This window comes from Malus domestica, chromosome 16 (assembly GCF_042453785.1).
Source record: "Malus domestica chromosome 16, GDT2T_hap1".
Lineage (NCBI taxonomy): Eukaryota > Viridiplantae > Streptophyta > Magnoliopsida > Rosales > Rosaceae > Malus > Malus domestica.
This window is the reverse complement of record NC_091676.1, coordinates 17,908,148-17,926,395: the sequence shown is the minus strand read 5'-3', so window position 1 is coordinate 17,926,395 and position 18,248 is coordinate 17,908,148. Positions and strand designations below refer to the sequence as shown.

The 18,248-nt window shown below is 36.8% G+C and overlaps 1 protein-coding gene across 1 annotated transcript; it reads right to left on the bottom strand.

The window, feature by feature from the left end:
* Positions 1–9,260: 9,260 nt before the first annotated feature.
* On the bottom strand, positions 9,261–17,908 carry LOC103403971 (putative ion channel POLLUX-like 2). The gene is made up of 24 exons (XM_008342821.4): positions 17,652–17,908; positions 16,281–16,348; positions 16,055–16,173; positions 15,377–15,663; positions 15,229–15,300; positions 14,379–14,454; positions 14,169–14,267; positions 13,935–14,089; positions 13,735–13,839; positions 13,477–13,563; positions 13,245–13,329; positions 13,008–13,155; positions 12,513–12,589; positions 12,342–12,422; positions 11,743–11,934; positions 11,536–11,649; positions 10,991–11,083; positions 10,729–10,852; positions 10,554–10,630; positions 10,355–10,402; positions 10,186–10,255; positions 10,021–10,094; positions 9,766–9,876; positions 9,261–9,691 (listed from the first exon to the last, which is right to left on the bottom strand). The coding sequence occupies exons 1-24, from the start codon at positions 17,741–17,743 to the stop codon at positions 9,590–9,592; spliced, it is 2,556 nt and encodes an 851-aa protein (XP_008341043.3). The 5' UTR covers positions 17,744–17,908; the 3' UTR covers positions 9,261–9,589.
* Between the last annotated feature and the right edge of the window lie 340 nt (positions 17,909–18,248).

Below are 18,248 nucleotides of genomic sequence, written 5' to 3'. Positions count from 1 at the left end.
GGCAATTAGGGTTTCATAAATGGAGAAGAGGCAAGCTCAAAGGTCTCAAAGCAACTCCCTCACTCGAAAATAAATTCTAAACCTATAAAACAAAAACCCTAGGAAATAAATATACTGAAGTAAATCTGATTTCTATCAGCCAATTTGTGCCTAGGGCACTTGTGGGCTGCAAAAGGGATCTAGGCAGATTAATGGCCAGCAACTGACCACCAGCAAAAAGATGTCAGTTAGCCCATGTGGGCTGTCTTAATTTATGTGCCTAGATAGTTGGAAGCCAGTGTGCAAAACTGACTAGACAATCAAACTAGATAGAATGCAACACGAATATAGATATGAAATGTACATGCATGAACAAACCTTTTGAGGTGAAAAGTGCCACATCTTGAACATTTAATCCAGTACCAACAACCCATAAACATAGTATAGCCTAAAACTATATTGAGCATGTGTGTGGTTCAATTACAATATTTGACAAGGAAAGCCAAACCTAAAAATCTTGACTTCACAATGACCATAGGAGATCATTCAGTGTGCATAATATGTGGATATATTACACATGTGTTGTGCATATAATGCGCATGCGTTGTATATGGAGGGTGGTTATCATTAATTTACTTATGTAATGGTATTGGGTGGTTTTATTTTTGAATTCTTACGTACATAATAAGTTAACTTTTTGTCATGGGAAGTTGCACCGTTTGAATGACCTTTATTCATCATCTATTTAAGTTGTCTTGTGGGTTTGTGTTTCATACTTTGTTGCTCTTGGAGGAATCACCAACTTATTAGCAATCAAAATGTAACAATTGTGACCAAATCTTGGAAGAACTATAATATTATTTCCATGTTCATCCACAATTCTACAGCCTTTCTTGGAGAAGCAAACTTCATCCATCACTTCATCACATAGTTAACTAATGCTAATGAGACTTGACTTCAAACCTTCCGCATAACTAACGTTCTTAAGCTGAGGTAGACCAAGAATATTTACAACCCCTATTGCAATGATTTGGGACTTATCTCCACTACCAAAAACAATACTACCACTATTGAAAGGTGAAAGGGATAGGAAGACATCCTTGTCCCCAAACATGTGATGAGAACACCCATTATCGAGATACCACACATTTAGCTTGGAGGCAGAGCATGCATTGAGAACAACCAAACATCGATTAGAGACTTTCTAAGCCCATTTGGACCAAGGCTTCACACTTCCCACACTAGATGACTGCACAAGTTGTGCAATTCTGTTGACTTCATTAACCAGTTGGTCCACCTAATTCTTCAACGTATCATTATTCCCATAGTAGAGTTTCTAGCACTTCAGTCGAATGTGGCCTAATTCACCATAGTGATGATATGTGGGAATAAATCTAGTTTTCAAACTTGAATTGACTTTAGAGATTACAGGAATAGATTCTTTCGCCAACTTCAATTTTGTGATCATTCAGCTTAAGACACCTTCTATATATCTAAGACCACATTTGTCACCATGTGGTTTCCCAATACTCAACATCTTGTCATCTCCAATGGTAAGACGAATAACTTTATCATTTGCCTTATTCAATTCAATTAGTTATTTCTGGTTAGCCTCATGATACAACACATTATTTGCCTTCAACACATGAATTTAATTTATCAAGTTTTCATGAGACACCATCAAGCTTTGAACCTGATCTTCAAGACCAACAATAATATCATCTTTCTCATCTTTGTCACTAACATTAGACCTCTTCTCATTTAGTTCCTCAACACGAATCTCAAGATAGCCAATCTTTTCATTCAGTTCAGAACTGACTAGACAAAGAAACTTGTTTTCTTTTGAAACTCATCAATCTTCTTAGTTAGCTTCATCTTTTCCACTTTGTAGTACAGGTCTCGTCAAAGAGAATATCATACTTAATGCATAATTCATCCTAAGTCATCTCCTCACTGTCATTTAGTATAGTATCACTATCACTTGGAGGTACTTCCTGGATTGGAGCAACAAAAGCAACAATATTTTCTTCATCATCTGACGATTTATCAAACATGACAGAATCTTGATCATCACTATCATTTCAAGTAGCCATCATTGCTTTTTCATGCTTTCGTCCAAGGAATTTGGTGTTAACACATTCAACAGCATGGTGTCCACTTACCCCATATGTAAAACAGGGACCAAGTACCTTTGACGAACCTTTGTCACCTTTTCTAGTGAACCATTTATGCTTCACTCAAGTATATTGTTTGTACCAACTGTTTGATGACTCATCAAACCATTTAGAATCTTTTCCATTGTTTTTAAGAATTCTTCTGAATTGTTTGACGAATAAGGTAAGATCATTTTCTAAGGCATGTCTACACATATCACCAACAACCTCACAGTTCTCAACACTTTAAAGAGCCACTTCTTTTCTCTTCTTGGAGTCACTTTCATCCATGTCAAGTTCCATCTTATAGGTGATGAGTTTCCCAACTAATTTTCTCAGCTTGATCTCGTTTAGGGTTTGAAACTCTTGAATGGTAGCATTCTTTGCTTGAAATCTTTTAGGCAAGGACCTCAAAATCTTTTGAACAACAATTTTTTCATAAATAGGCTTCCCGAACCTTAAGGCTTCATTGATTAACATTTCAACTTCTCATAGAAGACCGAGAAAGTCTCAAACTCGAGCATTCTCAAATCCTCAAATTTTGAAAGGGTATCTGGACCTTTAGATCTCTCACTTATTTGTCACCTTCATGAAGTATTCTAAGATTGTCCCAAGTTTGCATGGCAGTTTTGCAATAACGAACATGAGCAAATTGATTAGACGAAATGGCAGAAACAATAGCATTCCTGGCTTTCCTATTTGCCATGGCAGAAGTAATTTCTCGTTGAGTCCATTCACCCTTGGGCTTAACCACTGAGTCACCATTAACATTTCTTGATGGTGCCCTCCATTCTAGGGTAAGATAGTCAACAACAACTAAGTCTTGAGCTTTCAAAAAGATCTGAAACTTTTCACTTTATGCAACATAATTAGTTCCATAAAGTATGGAGGAGAATTGCAAGAGGCAGCAAAATGTTCATGATCCATGGTGAGATTCCACCCAATACCAGTTACTCCCAGAGATCACTCTAAGTATATCTAGAGCAAGACTTCGATACCAATTGAAATTGGTACCAGGCGGAATATCCTATAATTTGAAATTTGATATATGCTTGACTGACTAGTCAGCATCACCAGTCAATTAAAACCAGATTTGTTAATTTACCAAAACTGAGAATAAACAACTATACTTGGTTTACTAAATTAATTATAGTTAACAAAGGTCTACTTCAATGTACATTTAAACTTTATTAAACTTAGTTGACAACACATATCTATTTGTAAACCCTGAGTCAATGTGTAACATGCAAATTAACAAGATATCCGAGCAAGAATAACAATAATCAACACAAGCAGTTTTTGGCCGGAAAAACCCACCTCTGGGTTAAAAAACCAGGAACTCACCACTAAGCCTAATCCACTAGTGTAAACAAAGGTTCATAAAAAGATCCACACAAATCACAATTCCTAGAACCCTATTTATAGAGCAGCTTTACCTTTGTGCAACCTTGCCTTACACGGGATGAACTCATACGGTCTTCACGAAGTGGCAGCTTCTTCTGAGCTCATTACCTTGTGGCACCGAGAACCAACACAACCAATGCAGATGATATGACGATGATGGTTATGTAAAATCTGGATTCAATGACCAGTCAATTTGTCTAGTCAAACATTTAAAACAAGAAACTGATGATAATCCTAAAACAGGTCTACATATGGATTTGAAACTTAATGCAAAACCATGAAAACAATGCAAACCTACTTCCTAATGATTGGTTTTTAATGCATGAAGAATGTTTGGCAGTTATGGTTTCATAAATGGAGAAGAGGCAAGCTCAAAGGTCTCAAAGCAACTCCCTCACTTTAAAATAAATTCTAAACCCAAAAACAAAAACTGATACCCTAGGGAACAAATCTTCCCAAGGAAATCTGATTTCCATCAACCAACTTGTGCTTAGGACACTTGTCAGCTACAAAAGAGATCTAGGAAGATCAATGGCCATAAACTAACCACCAAAGTAAAGGTGTCAGTCAGCCCATGTGGGCTGTCTTAATTTGTGTGCCTAGACAGCTGGAAGTCAGCATGCAAAACTGACTAGACAATCAAATTAGACAGAATGCAACATGCATATAGATATGAAATGCACATGCATGAACAAACCTTTTGAAGTTAAAAGTGCCACATCTTGAACTTTAATCCAACAACAACAGCCCATAAACATAGCCTAAAACTATATTGAGCATGTGTGTGGTTCAATTACAATATTTGACTAGGAGAGCCAAAGCTAAAGGTCTTGACTTCACAATGACCATATGAGATTATTCAATATGCATAGTATGTGGATATAATGCGCATGTGTTTTACATTTAATGCGCATGCGTTGTATACAGAGGGCGGTTATTATTAATTTACTTCTGTAATGGTATTGTGTGATTTTATTTTTGAATTCTTATGTACATAAGAAGTTAACTTTTTGTCATGGGAAGTTGCACCATTTGAATGACCCTTTTTGTGAGGGGAAGTTGCACCGTTTGAATGACCCTTATTCATCATCTATTTAAGTTGTCTTGTGGGTTTGTGTTTCATACAAAACCACAAGTTCAATTTATATCCTCCAAAAAAAAAAAAAAACTTAGAAGTTGAAAATGATGAAGAAAGGCCGCACCACCTCTTCCTCTACGCAATCTGTTTTTGACGATGTTCTTCTCAAAATTCTCATCATCATTGCTTCCCGTTCATTAAATGACCTCTTTTCGGTGAATATGGTATCGAAGAAGTTCAAGGAAATAGCTGATGACCCTCGCATCTACCAACACATCAATATTATAAACTTTGAGACCGTCAACCCACTTAGATCATGTTGCACGTCTGACAAAGTCTCAAACTTCATCAATCGTTGCATCTAGTGCTGCAACCTCGAGGCCCTCTACATGGTGGGGATGTGATACTTCTTCCAAGATAACAAGGAAGAAACTGAAATTCAGAGACATAAGAGTGTAATCTCGGAGGGCCATCAAGTAGCAACGTAAGTGTACGGTGCAATCTTTGTGTGCCACAGGTCAGATTCCAAGCAAGAAAGGCTCAAACTTCTATATTCTCTCAACTGTCACAACCCAGGACAATTGAGTGTAATGGAATGCTGAGAGAGGTTTCGGCTATGTTTGTCGGGTTTTTAGGTGCATAGGGAAGTAAAAGCCCAAATCCTAAATCTTTACCATGACAAAGCTGTCATTAAACCTTGTAACGATTGTGGAAGTCCACAGGGTCCGATCACATTCCGAACACATTGGGATGCATATGACCATGAAAAATTGACTACATGTAATGCCTGTAGATGGCAGCATGAAGTGAATATATTTTGTGATATATTATGTAGTAGAGATAGGTACTAAGTTTGTTTTTTAGTTCGTTTAATTTTGTTGTAATCGCAGCATTTAAATTTCAACGCAGCATTTTATTTTCCTTTAGTCTTTCATGTACTACTAAATTTGTAATTCTATTGGACTTTATACTTTTAACTTTTTCTTCATACAGATACATAAACAACAAGCTTTAAAAACTAGGCATAATTACAAAAAACTAGCCCAATGTGTCAGCGATCTATCTTGCCGCCACTTTTTCCCACTCATCAATGCTTGTCTATCTTTTATTATTTTCTTTGGATATTCTGCATGAATGACTGACAAGCAAAGAAAATGCACATTCCATGCACAACACATGCACATTATACGCACACAACATCTTCATGTCCCCTAAACGAACCCAAAATTTACAAATAATAGTCAATGACATGTCTCATAGGTTTGGTGTGTGGTTGCGTTCTCGAGGGTTGTCTTAATTAAGAGTGATGACAGTTGGTTATTGTGCATGCATGGTTGGGTTGTAAAGTCTCAACCACCTTATCTAGTTGTTTATTGTGCATACACAAACAAGAAGCTTAAAAAAATAGGCATAATTAGGAAATTGTGCATGAAAGACTTTTGAGTTGCATAAGAGGTGGTGTATTTATTCATGCTTGTCCAAGCACAAACCACCTCATCTAGTTGCAGAACGATGAAGAAAGGCAGAAAGGCACAACGACCTTAACTTTCATACAATCTCTTTCGAACAAGTTTCTTATGGAAATACTCACCACCAAGGTTACTTCAGGCTTCCTTCGTTCCTTATATTCAACAAAAATGGTGTGTAAGAAGTTCAACCAACTTGCCGAACATGACCACATCTTAGAACACATCAGCATTCAGAGATTTGAAAGGGTCGACTCACTGACTTCACAGAGGAGACATGAAAAAGTGTACAAGTTTTTGGAACAGTGTAGGGAGTGCAACAATCCTGAGGCCCTGTGCACCCGAAGGATGTGATGGTACTTTCGATACGATAATTCTAAACTTGGAATTGAGTCTTTGAAGACGACGATCTCCAAGGGTCATTAAGCACATACATATATGGTGCAATATTGGTGTGCCACAGGGGGTGAAAAAGAGAGAGGCCTCAACCTTCTCAGAAATGGTGAGCGTAATGGAGTGTAGAGAAAGAGCTCGATGGTTTTTTTGGTCAATTCGAGTGGACAGGGAAGTTAGAAGTAGAATAATAAAACTTCACGAGGACAATGTTGCTGCCAAAGCATGCAACGATTGTGGAAGTGCACAAGGTCCTTTCACAATCTAACCCTATTGGGATTTCTGGTGCCATGACAAATTCAGTAGCTGCAATTCGTGTAGATGGCATCAAGAAATGAACTTTTTTTTGTGATATGTTAAATGGTTTTAATAGGGACTTGATTTGTTTTTTTTTTTTTCCTTTACTTGCCTACAAATTTAGCTCTCATGTACTTTTTGTTAGTAAATGGAAAAGAGAGAAGTTTTTGGTAACATTAACAATGTTTGCTTTCTTAGATGAAAAAGGCATGAACAAAGCATGCTTATGCCTCCAAGACCCGATGTCATAGGTTCGAATTATATAGGGCGTGTGATTCTGTGTCGTTGTTAATTGCGTTATGTCAAAATTAAACTACAATAATTGAGCACAAACCCAAATTTGACATCTTTTATGCATCTCGTGTGCATACAGTGTATAGTTTTCTGGAAAAAAATTTGAAGCCAAAGCTAAGAAATATTTGACCCCAGCCATAGAACCCATGAACTCACAAAGTACAGGTAAGGCCAAGAAACCCAACAGCCATAAAACATACGAACCCAGAAATTAATACTCATAAATATTGCACTTTGAAATCAAAACCCATAAACAAACCTTTAAAAAAATTTTAAAAAAAATATACCCCAAATATCGTAAAGAAACCTGCATCACTTGTACTGGGCTTTAGCTCATGTTGATTCATCTAATCCCACCTGCAACCTTTATGAGAGCTTTGGTGGATGAATTATTATCCATTACACACCAAGCTTTTGGGATTGTGAGTTGGGAATTGTACTGCCACCCAAAAGTTAGATGCGATATGAATCTTGGGTCACTAGTTTGAAAACAGAGGAGAGAGGGGATTGGTGAAAGGATGGCTATCGGTGAGAGAAAAAGGGTTGCCGCTGGTGAGGTGGGTTGTTAAATGGTGAGTGCATCATTAGGGTTCTTTGACAGAAAGAGAGTAGAGAGAAAGTAGAGAAAGAGTAGAGAGAGAGAAATAAAAAAAATGGGAGGAAATAACCCGTTTATATACGAGGGCAATTAGGTCATTTCAAGATGTAGGAAAATCCTATGTTTAGGGGTGGATTTTTTTGCCAAATTGCCATGCCAACCGAATTGCCAACCGTACCATACCGATTTTGTGCCAAATTTTTTGTACCAATCGGTAATGGTACGGTATTCTACCGTACCGAAATTTCATGGTACGGTATTGGTAATGGATATCATTACCACGCTATTACCGTACCATACCGAAAATACAATATACTATATAATTTATAAATTATATAATAGATAATTATATAACACATATTTATAATATTCCAATAAATTGAAAATAAAACCCTACTTATATTAGCATTGTTGTTGGTGACTTTGATCTCTTGAAATTGTGGAAATCAAACACAAAAGAGTTCCTAATTCTTTCACAAATAGCCAAAATATCTTTGTAACCCCCACTTCTACTGTTGCTAGTGAAAATGCATTTAGCTTAGGGAGGAGGGTTGTGGACCTTTTTAGAGTATCCTTGACTCCTAAAATAACGGAGGCACTAGTGCGTACTAGTGGTTGGCTTAGGGCAGATGAAGTAAACTTCTACAAGGAACCAACGGAAGATATGTTTCAATTTTACAAGGAAATGGAAGAAGAGAAAACAAGAAAGATATGCTTTAATTTTTTTAGTAATTTTGTTATTAAATGGTTTTCAACTTTAATTCTTCTTGCTACTAATTAATATGTTTTCTTTGTTTGTAATGTAGGCTTGACACAAAATCAATCTTCTACAAGTTCAATGCCTCCTCCAAAAGCTTCGACATCTCAAGCTTGAATAAACGATCAATGAATTCTCCTTTTTGAAGTTTACTTCCAATTTTCATTTGGTTTGAAACTTTAATTTCTATTTGGATTGTTAACTTCTATTTGTTTTGGTTCGTAACTTCTATTTGGATTGTAAGCTTAATTTCATGATGAATCTTGATGCATCATTTGAATTATTATGTGTGTGAATTGTGAATGATGAATAATAGATTAATTTAATCTATATGTATGAGATAAAGGTACCCAAAAAAAGTTTTGCCCTTAAATTGGGTTAGAAAAACAAAAACAAATTTTGTCCTAAAACAAAATGGCAATTACCATTGCCATACCATGCCAACCGAACTTTTGGCAATACCGAACTTCGGTATACCGAAAGTTTGGTAAGGTAATGGTAATAGATTTTATCAAACCGAAAATTTGGTACGGTAATTGGTACAAGGGTTTTGGTACGGTAACCGTACCGAACCCACCCCTACCTATGTTTGTCCAGCGATTGTGCATGGCACGTGCATGCTTTGTGCATATTAAAAAAAAAAATCCTATTTCTGTTCCAAGATTAAGAAAATGTCCCATTTTGGGGTATTTCCTAAATTTTCATTACAATTATTAATCAAATCCCCAACTTGAATTAAAGTACAAATATGATTGGTGTGTATAAATTCAGGGCACAAATTTGATGCACCTAGCATTATTATAAAGACAATATCAAGGTATGGTAACATGGCAAACAATGCTTGTTGTTGTTAATCCAATATTCTTGGAGGGGGTGAATACTCAACCTCCAGATTTCCTTTATTGGACAAATTTCCATGAATTTGTGTGTTGCCTGCATCAATGTTACAGTGTTTCACATCAGAAAAGAAGCTAATACTGCAAAACATGAGTGCTAATGCCGGTTCTATGGTACAAGCTCGGAGAACATTTTCACCGTCAAAACATGAGTGCTTCTACTTAGCATGGGATTCAGACTTTCACGACCAAAATTTGGTTGATCGTTTCAACATGAAATCATATAACACTCAACAGCAACGAAAACAATGGAACAGGCGACCAAATGAAGAGTCTACAGAACGATAGGTTGTTCTCCTTCGAGTTCAGATATAACTATCAACGAATCTGTCAACTCAAGGGAGAGGGGTTCGGACTTGGGAACTGGATTGATAACCTGCACCGTGACATAAGATATGAATGAGATGTCTAAACCAATTTCAGAGCCGAATCAAATCAAGATGTTTTTACCTTCTTGTTGTTTTTCACATAACCTATCGCCACTTCTTTCCGCAGTTGTGCTCTTTCAGAAAGCTCAAAGAACGAAGGGTTCTCTCCATCTTTAATATAGAGGCTGATATCCTGTCGGAACAAAAACAGTCAAAGTTTAAATATACGGTTTTAACAGATATCAACCCAAATCCTGTAGCTGAAAATATAAAAAAGACAACGTCCAACCGGGATCAAAATCATAGCATAATAAAATTCAGGATTCAAGGTGCTTACCTTTATGTATATTTCATCACCCTCGGCGTTAAGAATGTCTTTCCACACTTCATTTAGTTCACTGTTCTCAGCAACTGATATGCACAATCAAATAATGACTTGTTATTTTGGAATTTGACCATTATATATGTGGTGAGAACTAAGTTTAGTACAATGCTTCAATACCTTGGGCTGTTACGAGGCTCATTACTTCCTCTGCGGCAATGTAAGTCAGGGACGGCTTAATTCTCATGATCTGCGTTGATTTTGGGGTGTATGATAATTAATAATGTTAATATGGAAAAATATTTGATAGAAAAATCATATTCATTGAGAAAAGTCTGCTGCATCGTACTTGTTTGCCCAAATTCGAGTCCACGATCTCTGCAACAAGATTCTGTACCTGCAGTACACCACCTTGTTACTTCCTTTGTCTGCTCTAGGTGACAATTATGACTAAGTTATTGTGAAAACTATTTAATTAATTAAACTGAGAGTTCGAAATTTTACAAAATTGGAAATGAGGTACCGATGTTTAAATGAACTTGACCTACCTTTACACCAAGTTTGTTGCAAATATTTTCGGCAAGAAGAAGAGAATACGCAGATTGCTTGTCTGCCCTGGTTGGATCTGAAGAGAGGGTACTTTAACGCAATGCAACCAAAAGGTAATTGAAACATCATAAAACCAAGAAAAGAGAAGGGAGGGGGGAATTCAAGTGTGTTCACCTCCGAGAAGCCATTCTCTATCGGATGTTACAACCACCGACAAGGGAACATCTTCGTTCTTCAATGAATTATGGATATGCTCGATGGTATCTTGTAAGGTTTCAAAGTTCAATGGATTTCCAATCTGCAGCACATTGAAAAAAATGGAAGTTTTGAAGGGCAAAAAAGGAGACTTCCATAGAAAACTAGTATTGAGAAAGAAAAGAAATCCATAATGACACCAGAAGGTTCCACTCTCTAGGTTGAAAGAGTGAGGCAGTACCCGATGAGAAACCTTGATGTGTTTGAGTTTTCCGTGTTCAGAAACTTGTCTTGTCCTTGTTCTGTCCTCTAACGGTACATCTGACAGAATTTCCTGCATATATAAAACAACGATTCCTGGTTGTGAAGACAAAAAATTCTAGTATTGCTTAGTCTCTATCATGCTTCCTCAAGGTGAAGAAAATTGCAATAACATCCCAATTGATTTGTTGGTGATTTTGCCGCCTTCACATTACTTTGGAGTACATTGCAGCCACTTAATATAACTACCTCTTCACGATTTTATCACACATGTACTTGCATAAGTAACAATGTAGGTTTACTAATGCTTTACGGATCAGGGAAATTGATATATTAGCAATTTTCACCTCCTTCTGTTACTTTGGAGTACCTTGCATCCATTTAATATAACTACCTCTCCACGATTCCATCACACATGCACTTAAGTAATTAACAATAAACCTTTACTAATTAGATCATTGTTTAACAGTTCAGGGAAATTTGAGTATAGGATCCACAAAGAGTTCCAAGCGAATTAGAACATACCACGACACTGCCAGGTCCAAGATAATTGTCATATTCTTCAATCATCTCTACGATGTCAGGGCGCCATCCAAGCAGAAGTATAAATTCTTTTGGTCCCAGATTATAATCTGAAGCCTGCATTAATAAGAACAAATTTATTCAGAGTTGGAGACCAAATCTATCAAGCCCTGGTGGCCTTCAAGCAATTATGTCTTAGTAAAGTCGCACCTTAGAGCCTGGTTTCTTGGGACGCCTGACAATGTTCTCAAGTCGTGTTTTCACCAGTTGCAAGGAATGCGGGTGAGTACCACCGTTTGTTTCTAGATCATCCAAACTTTGATCAGCGCCTATTTCTTTGACAACATTCGAATAAGTAACATCTGGTGTCTTACTCCCATTAACAGGTGCAATGAATAATACCTACAAGACGAAAGTGCACAACGTTAGGAGCTCATAAATAAAAATGATGGTTAACCACAATCCATTCAGCCAGCAAAACAACATAAAGCAAATACCAAAGCAAATGAAGCAGTCACAGAGTGAATCGCTCAGGTTTCGATGATCATCATAGTTTCTTTCTTCTATTTTGCAATTATCAAATTTTACGACACTTTTGTCTAATTGTCTACTCATGATAAATAAAAACAGGAACTGTGAAAGTAAACAATCTAATCAACCATCGGTGTGTACAGAAATTTACAAAACAAAACTTTAACAAACGTTGTGTTTATGATTCCATTTTTCACAAGTCAAAAGAAATCTCAAAGTTACTGGTGCTTGTTTTAGTTCGAATTAAAAATGTAAATTAAGTCCAAAACATCTCATACTTTGTCAGTTTCCCGCAGGATTTCACTGTCATTGGGGTGGAAGTCAATCTTCCCGTTCCTATAAAGCCCACAAACAACTGCCTGAAAGGGATATCCAGTCAGAGAAATTCCAAATCAGCCAACCGCAATAAGTTCTTCACTAGCAGAATTACATTTGGCAGATGGTGTTACCTCTTGAAACCCATGTCGTAACCTCCTATACTTGATCCCCACTAGACTTGGGAAACTGCAAAGATTAAATACATTTTCTGCACTGAGCAGAAATGATATCAATTAGTGTGCCATCTCAGAAATGATCAGAGAGATGGTTCCAGTTGCCTAATAACCAACATGACATAGAAATAATTACCGTAGTAAAAAGAACAACACATGACTTGGGTTGACAGGTCTAATTTCTAGTTACTGCCTAAAGATTTCAAACTGATATTTGTAAAGATAGTAGGGCCTCAAGGTATAGATTTATTACCACAAATAAATGCACAACTGATAAAATGAGAAATTATCATTACAGCAATAACATTTCATCTGTAACTTTCCGATTGTTGGTCGTTAATCATATGTCCTTTTGGTAATGCATAAAATTAACTTTGAGGGTTCAAAAATAGAATTTCATAAGCATCATCACGAGAAAATTAGTTATTTCTTCAAAAGAGACTTGTACCATACTTTGATAATTAAGCAAGTGCCTGTAGATCTTTATGAGTCCCTTTTGACGAGAGCATTGAACAAATAATTTTGATGCACCATTTTCTACAGGCTCTACTTTTAACCCTGAGATCGATTTTAAGAGCTCACACGTATTGGAACTTGAAACCTGCATTCATTTGGGAGGGAAAGTTTAACATGGTTTTAGCACACTTTGTAATAAAGTTTAGTACGAAGACACAGAGATTAGTGATATACCTCAACAATTGTGGGGACAGATTCCATGTTAGGAATAGGTTGAAGAGCCAGAACAGACAAAAAAGCATCGGTGTCAACTTCATACCTAAACAGATGAGGATGTGAAGTCAAAACACGTTTGAGAGAGAAGAAATTTGTAATATACTAGGAAATTCCAAAGAAACTTTAACAAAAATCTTGTATACTCTAAGATGATCTCTAACATAGACGTAAAAGTTGATCAAGTTCTCACCGGTCACCCTTCGTTGGCAGTATAATTATTGCACGTGCCTTGTTGGCAGCGGCTCTTTCAAATGATTTTGTTAAACTAAGGCTGCAACTGTAAGAGTAGAGCCTCAATGTAAGAATCAGAAGCACACAAAGTCTCTATTTTATTATCAAATCCAATTACCTATTACATCATTTATTACTTTGTTAAATTTTATATTCATTGCACCGAGGCCTTCCAAAATCAGACAGAGATGACTTAGATGATTTCTTATAGCCGCACCTCTTTGAAAGGATATCAATATGAATAAGATCTTTGGCTAAATTGTCCGCGAGCTTGTCCATCTGCTTTCTTGGGAGATCGGACATAAGAAGAATTTTCTGCCTCCTGTGAACATGTAAGCAAGACAACAACACAAGCCAGTAATTTAACCACACAATCCTGATATAAGAACCTCTGTCTGAGTACAAGTATTAGATTACCTAGCTGTAGCAGTACCTAAGCGGACAGCAAATTCATGATACTTGTTTAGTTGCTTCAGTATGAACTGAAGATGACTGTTCACTCCACAAATAATGATATGATCAGTCTCCAGAACTTGTATTTGTGCACCCTCTCTGAGCCTGTACATATTGTTCTGTGCAAATCATGGCCATAAGGATGCCGTTTACATATAAGTTAGATGTACGATAATGTTCCATGATTCAAGAACTTACCCTGAACTGTTCAGTCATTGTGGTCAACAAGCGAGAGTAAAATAATATGCCCCATATTGTAAGAACAAAACCAATAACACGTTCAATGCGTGTTCTTTGCTGCAGTGTACATTGTACAATACATGTTATTTACAATCATTTAAGAAAATACAGAATGAGCGAAAGCTTATAGAATGAACCAAATGATAAAAGTAGAAAACGACATCACACTTTTAGATGTGTCGATGATGAACACAGACATGCCCAAGCCTCCCAGAAGCAGTCCTCCAAAGACTCCTTACTACCCCTGTGTAATTTGAAATGCATCCAGATTGTAAACAAGCATTAGGAATACATTCATTTAAAAATAACACCATTAATAAGACTGCTGAACCGTTACAATATCAAATAATTGTCAGCCCACATCATAACAGCTTCAAGTTTTTTGGAATAGTGTGATAACAACAAACTTTCTAATGATATCAAAGCAGGAAATCCTGGTCAAATCATGCAAGTGTAACCAATATAAGTTGAATTCCACATGTTGGCCTTTAATGGTGAAAAGAGGCCAGCATTTGACAGGGAGTGAGAATATAAAATAATCGTTGGTCTAAGATGCTGAGATCCTTGTGAAGAAGATGGATAGAAGAGACGAAACCATATTCTTTCAGCAATTCATTTGTGATAGACAACGATTAGACCCCAAATGCTTAAGCTGTTTGGGAATTGGTCAACAATGTATATCAATCTAACACCGTCCCTCACACAAAACCCGTTCTTGCTTTGCATGTTGCCAGGCAAACAGAAAGAAAAATATAGCTGAAACCCCACCCTGCACCAAAAAAAGTGGTGAACGGATTGAAGGTTCCACATCCAGGACCTCCTGCTACCAAAGCTCTGATACGGTGATACCATATTAGAAAACTTCAGCTGTTATGAAATGGGCCATCAATGTATATCAATCTAATAGTCTAGACACCAAGAAAAAGATTGCTATATAATGAACTACCATAAAGCAACATGAAGCAGAATATGCCAGAGAAAGTAATTCGACCTGCTCTTAGAAAGGATTATAGGTTACCTAAAGTTGTAGAATAGGAAACCACCAATGACAACAAATGAGAAGCATGCTACCAGGAGCACCAGAAAGAACCTAAAAACATTTACAAAAGAATTTAGCCAAACGAGAACGGTAACTTTGCAAAGCTCTATCCAAAATCTTCACTTACGTGGCAACATTTTTCTCAAGTTGGATGTTAAATAGATACAGTAACCGTGCAAAGCTCCATCTAATATCTTGAAGTGAAGGAAAAGACACATCCAACCGAAGAGGCACAGGTTTATTCAAAGAATTAGAAACACAGGCAAAGGGCAAGGTGGCAGCCCCGAAAGTTTGAATGATATAGGGAAGTTTCGCTTGGACAATCTTGATGAAAGTATTAAAAATACTTGACTGCACCAGTCTAATTGGGAAATATAAGGACAACAATCCCATCGTGACTTTAGTCAGGTGAACCTGCAAATACAGCATATTCCGTCAAGAAATTTACTAAATACTAGTAGAGCCATGATATGAATAAAATGCAAGATCTGAAGCCAGCAGGTTTCCCCGGAATTAAAAGATTCAGAATTTAATGAGTTTATTCAAGTTATCATGGATACAAATAGTTGATAACAGAGAGTAAACGGGTGAATCCACTAAGTAGAGGAACCTCAAAAGGGGTTTAAGCTGTTATCTGCTTTAATCAATTCTAATTCAGCAAAACCAATTTGTTCTTATTTTTTCAGATTAAAAACAATTATATCTTATGCAGATTCATCCATCTAATGCTCTCGTTAGAAATTGAACAGATAAATAAAAAAAAAGGTCGTATAAATAAAAAAAAAAATCTATCTAATGCTCTCACCTGAGAAATATTAATTGGGTCTGCACTAAAGAGTTTGTCATTTGAATCGTCTGCAACATTTATATACACTGTGGAATCTAACTTATTTTCTGCCCTTTGAGAACTGGCCTCACATTTTCCTGTAAAAAGAATAAACAGATGTAAGATATCCCTAGTGAGTGATCAAAATATAAAGCAGAATATCAATGCATTCACACATGATAAAGCATACAAACAACATTCTCACCTCTGTTGAAACTACATGCATGTAAAGACGGAGATTTGATCCACCAAAAGTGACATGGCATTAATTTCCTGTTAAGTATCATATCAAAGTTAGCATCATATGGCTCGTGTACACTAAAACTCAGGATAACCGTGCATCAATATTTGGCCCAATGTATGTATCATAACTAGGTTGCACAAATACAGACATCAACAACTGTATTCCAAATTACAATTTCCGTCAGTTACAGAATATGGTATTTATCACAATCTGCTTCAGATAGAAATCAGAAAGCTTTTCATACATAACACCATATGCTGCTTACAAAACTTAAATGTGATAACCGTGCATCTTGGTTCTGTAAATACCGAACAGATGATAAGGGCTTATGAAACAGAGCTCAACCCGGAGAATTTATGTATATGGCGTCGGACATTAACTGACTGTTTTCATCAGTAAGCCATTATTGTCATCAAACTCCTACTCTACAGGAGGAACACATACTTTTAAATAGGCAACAGCACGAGAAAGGCATTTAGTACTAGTTAAAATAATAAGGTGGTTTAAGCAGACAATTTCCTCGAAGATATGCAGGAGTTTGAGCTAAAGTATTTAGAATATCAGAAACCAAGTATGTCAATCTGCAAAGAAAAGGCGTAATGAATCCAGATAAGTCCTCACGGAAAGTACTCATCTTTTGATCACTCTCTCTCCGCCATTAGAGCCGGTAACATTGTAGGTTCAATTCCTGCTGCCGGATGTGAAAGTTCTCCCTTAAGGCTAGGTTGGGTTCCTCAGGTGAGGGGTGCAAACATTATCCCTCTACTTCAAGCCTTACCCATCCAGGTACTAACACAGAAACTAAACTTCTAGGCAACTGAGCCAGCCGCTTTATCTACCAAACTTCAAACTCCAACAAGTTCACACTTGTATCAAAAGAATTCGGCACTACCCAACAGTTGAACACCCGAAATCTCTCAATTCGCATTACAATCAACAGTTGAGAATTTCAAGTACTACCCAGTTCACAAATACTTAGGAATCAGAGGAACATATAAAATCTACCAAGAAACAAAGCATGAAACTTGAAGGTTAACAACAAACAAGTACCACTACCAAGTGATGGGGTTCAAATGAATTGGTTTTCAGGACCAAAAGTGCAAACCTGGACCAAATTCGGACGCTAAAGAAACTAACGTTCGGATTCATACACGAAAATGCAATTCGAACTATAGTTCAAGGACGTTTGCCACAATTAGTCCATTAACCAATTAACAAAATAAACCCTTTAAAACCCATATGAATGCCAATGCCATAAAACAACCAAAAAATGGCATTAAAAAAAACACTCACTTGGTAATTGAAATGATGAGGGAATGAAATTCTAAATACCTTTTTGGGGAAGAAAAACGGTTGGAGACGGGAACCCGAGAAGGCAAAACGCAGAGCTGCAAGCTGTGCAGCTGACTACTCGGAAGAACCATGTCTGTGACAGTCACAAGTGTTTTCCGGGAGTTTTGAGGTTTCAGAAGAAGGAAGGAAACGTTAGAGACTCAACGGAAACTTCAAACAACACAAATGGAAGTTGGAAAAAAGAAACAGAAATTTGGGATCTTTCGGGGAATCCAACGTGGACCACGTGGCGTAGAAATTTTTCGTTGTGACGGTAACACATGTGTTACATTATGTGTTTTTACGTACGTAGTGAGAAATTTTATTTTTATTATTAATTTTTTAACATATGTATTTTATCATTTGTATAATTATTATCATTTCGTGTGCCGATCACATTGAAAAATCTTTTCATCACGTGGTCCCTCCCAAAAATGTCATTTGCTTTCCCATGCTTGCTTGCAACTACAGTGAACAGTCGTTGTCAAACCTTTTGTCGTCGATTGATGATTAATTTCAGTACCATTAAAGCTTGTGGATGGAGATGTTCCAAACAAGAACACCAATTATCAATTATTTGATGATATTTCTTACAAT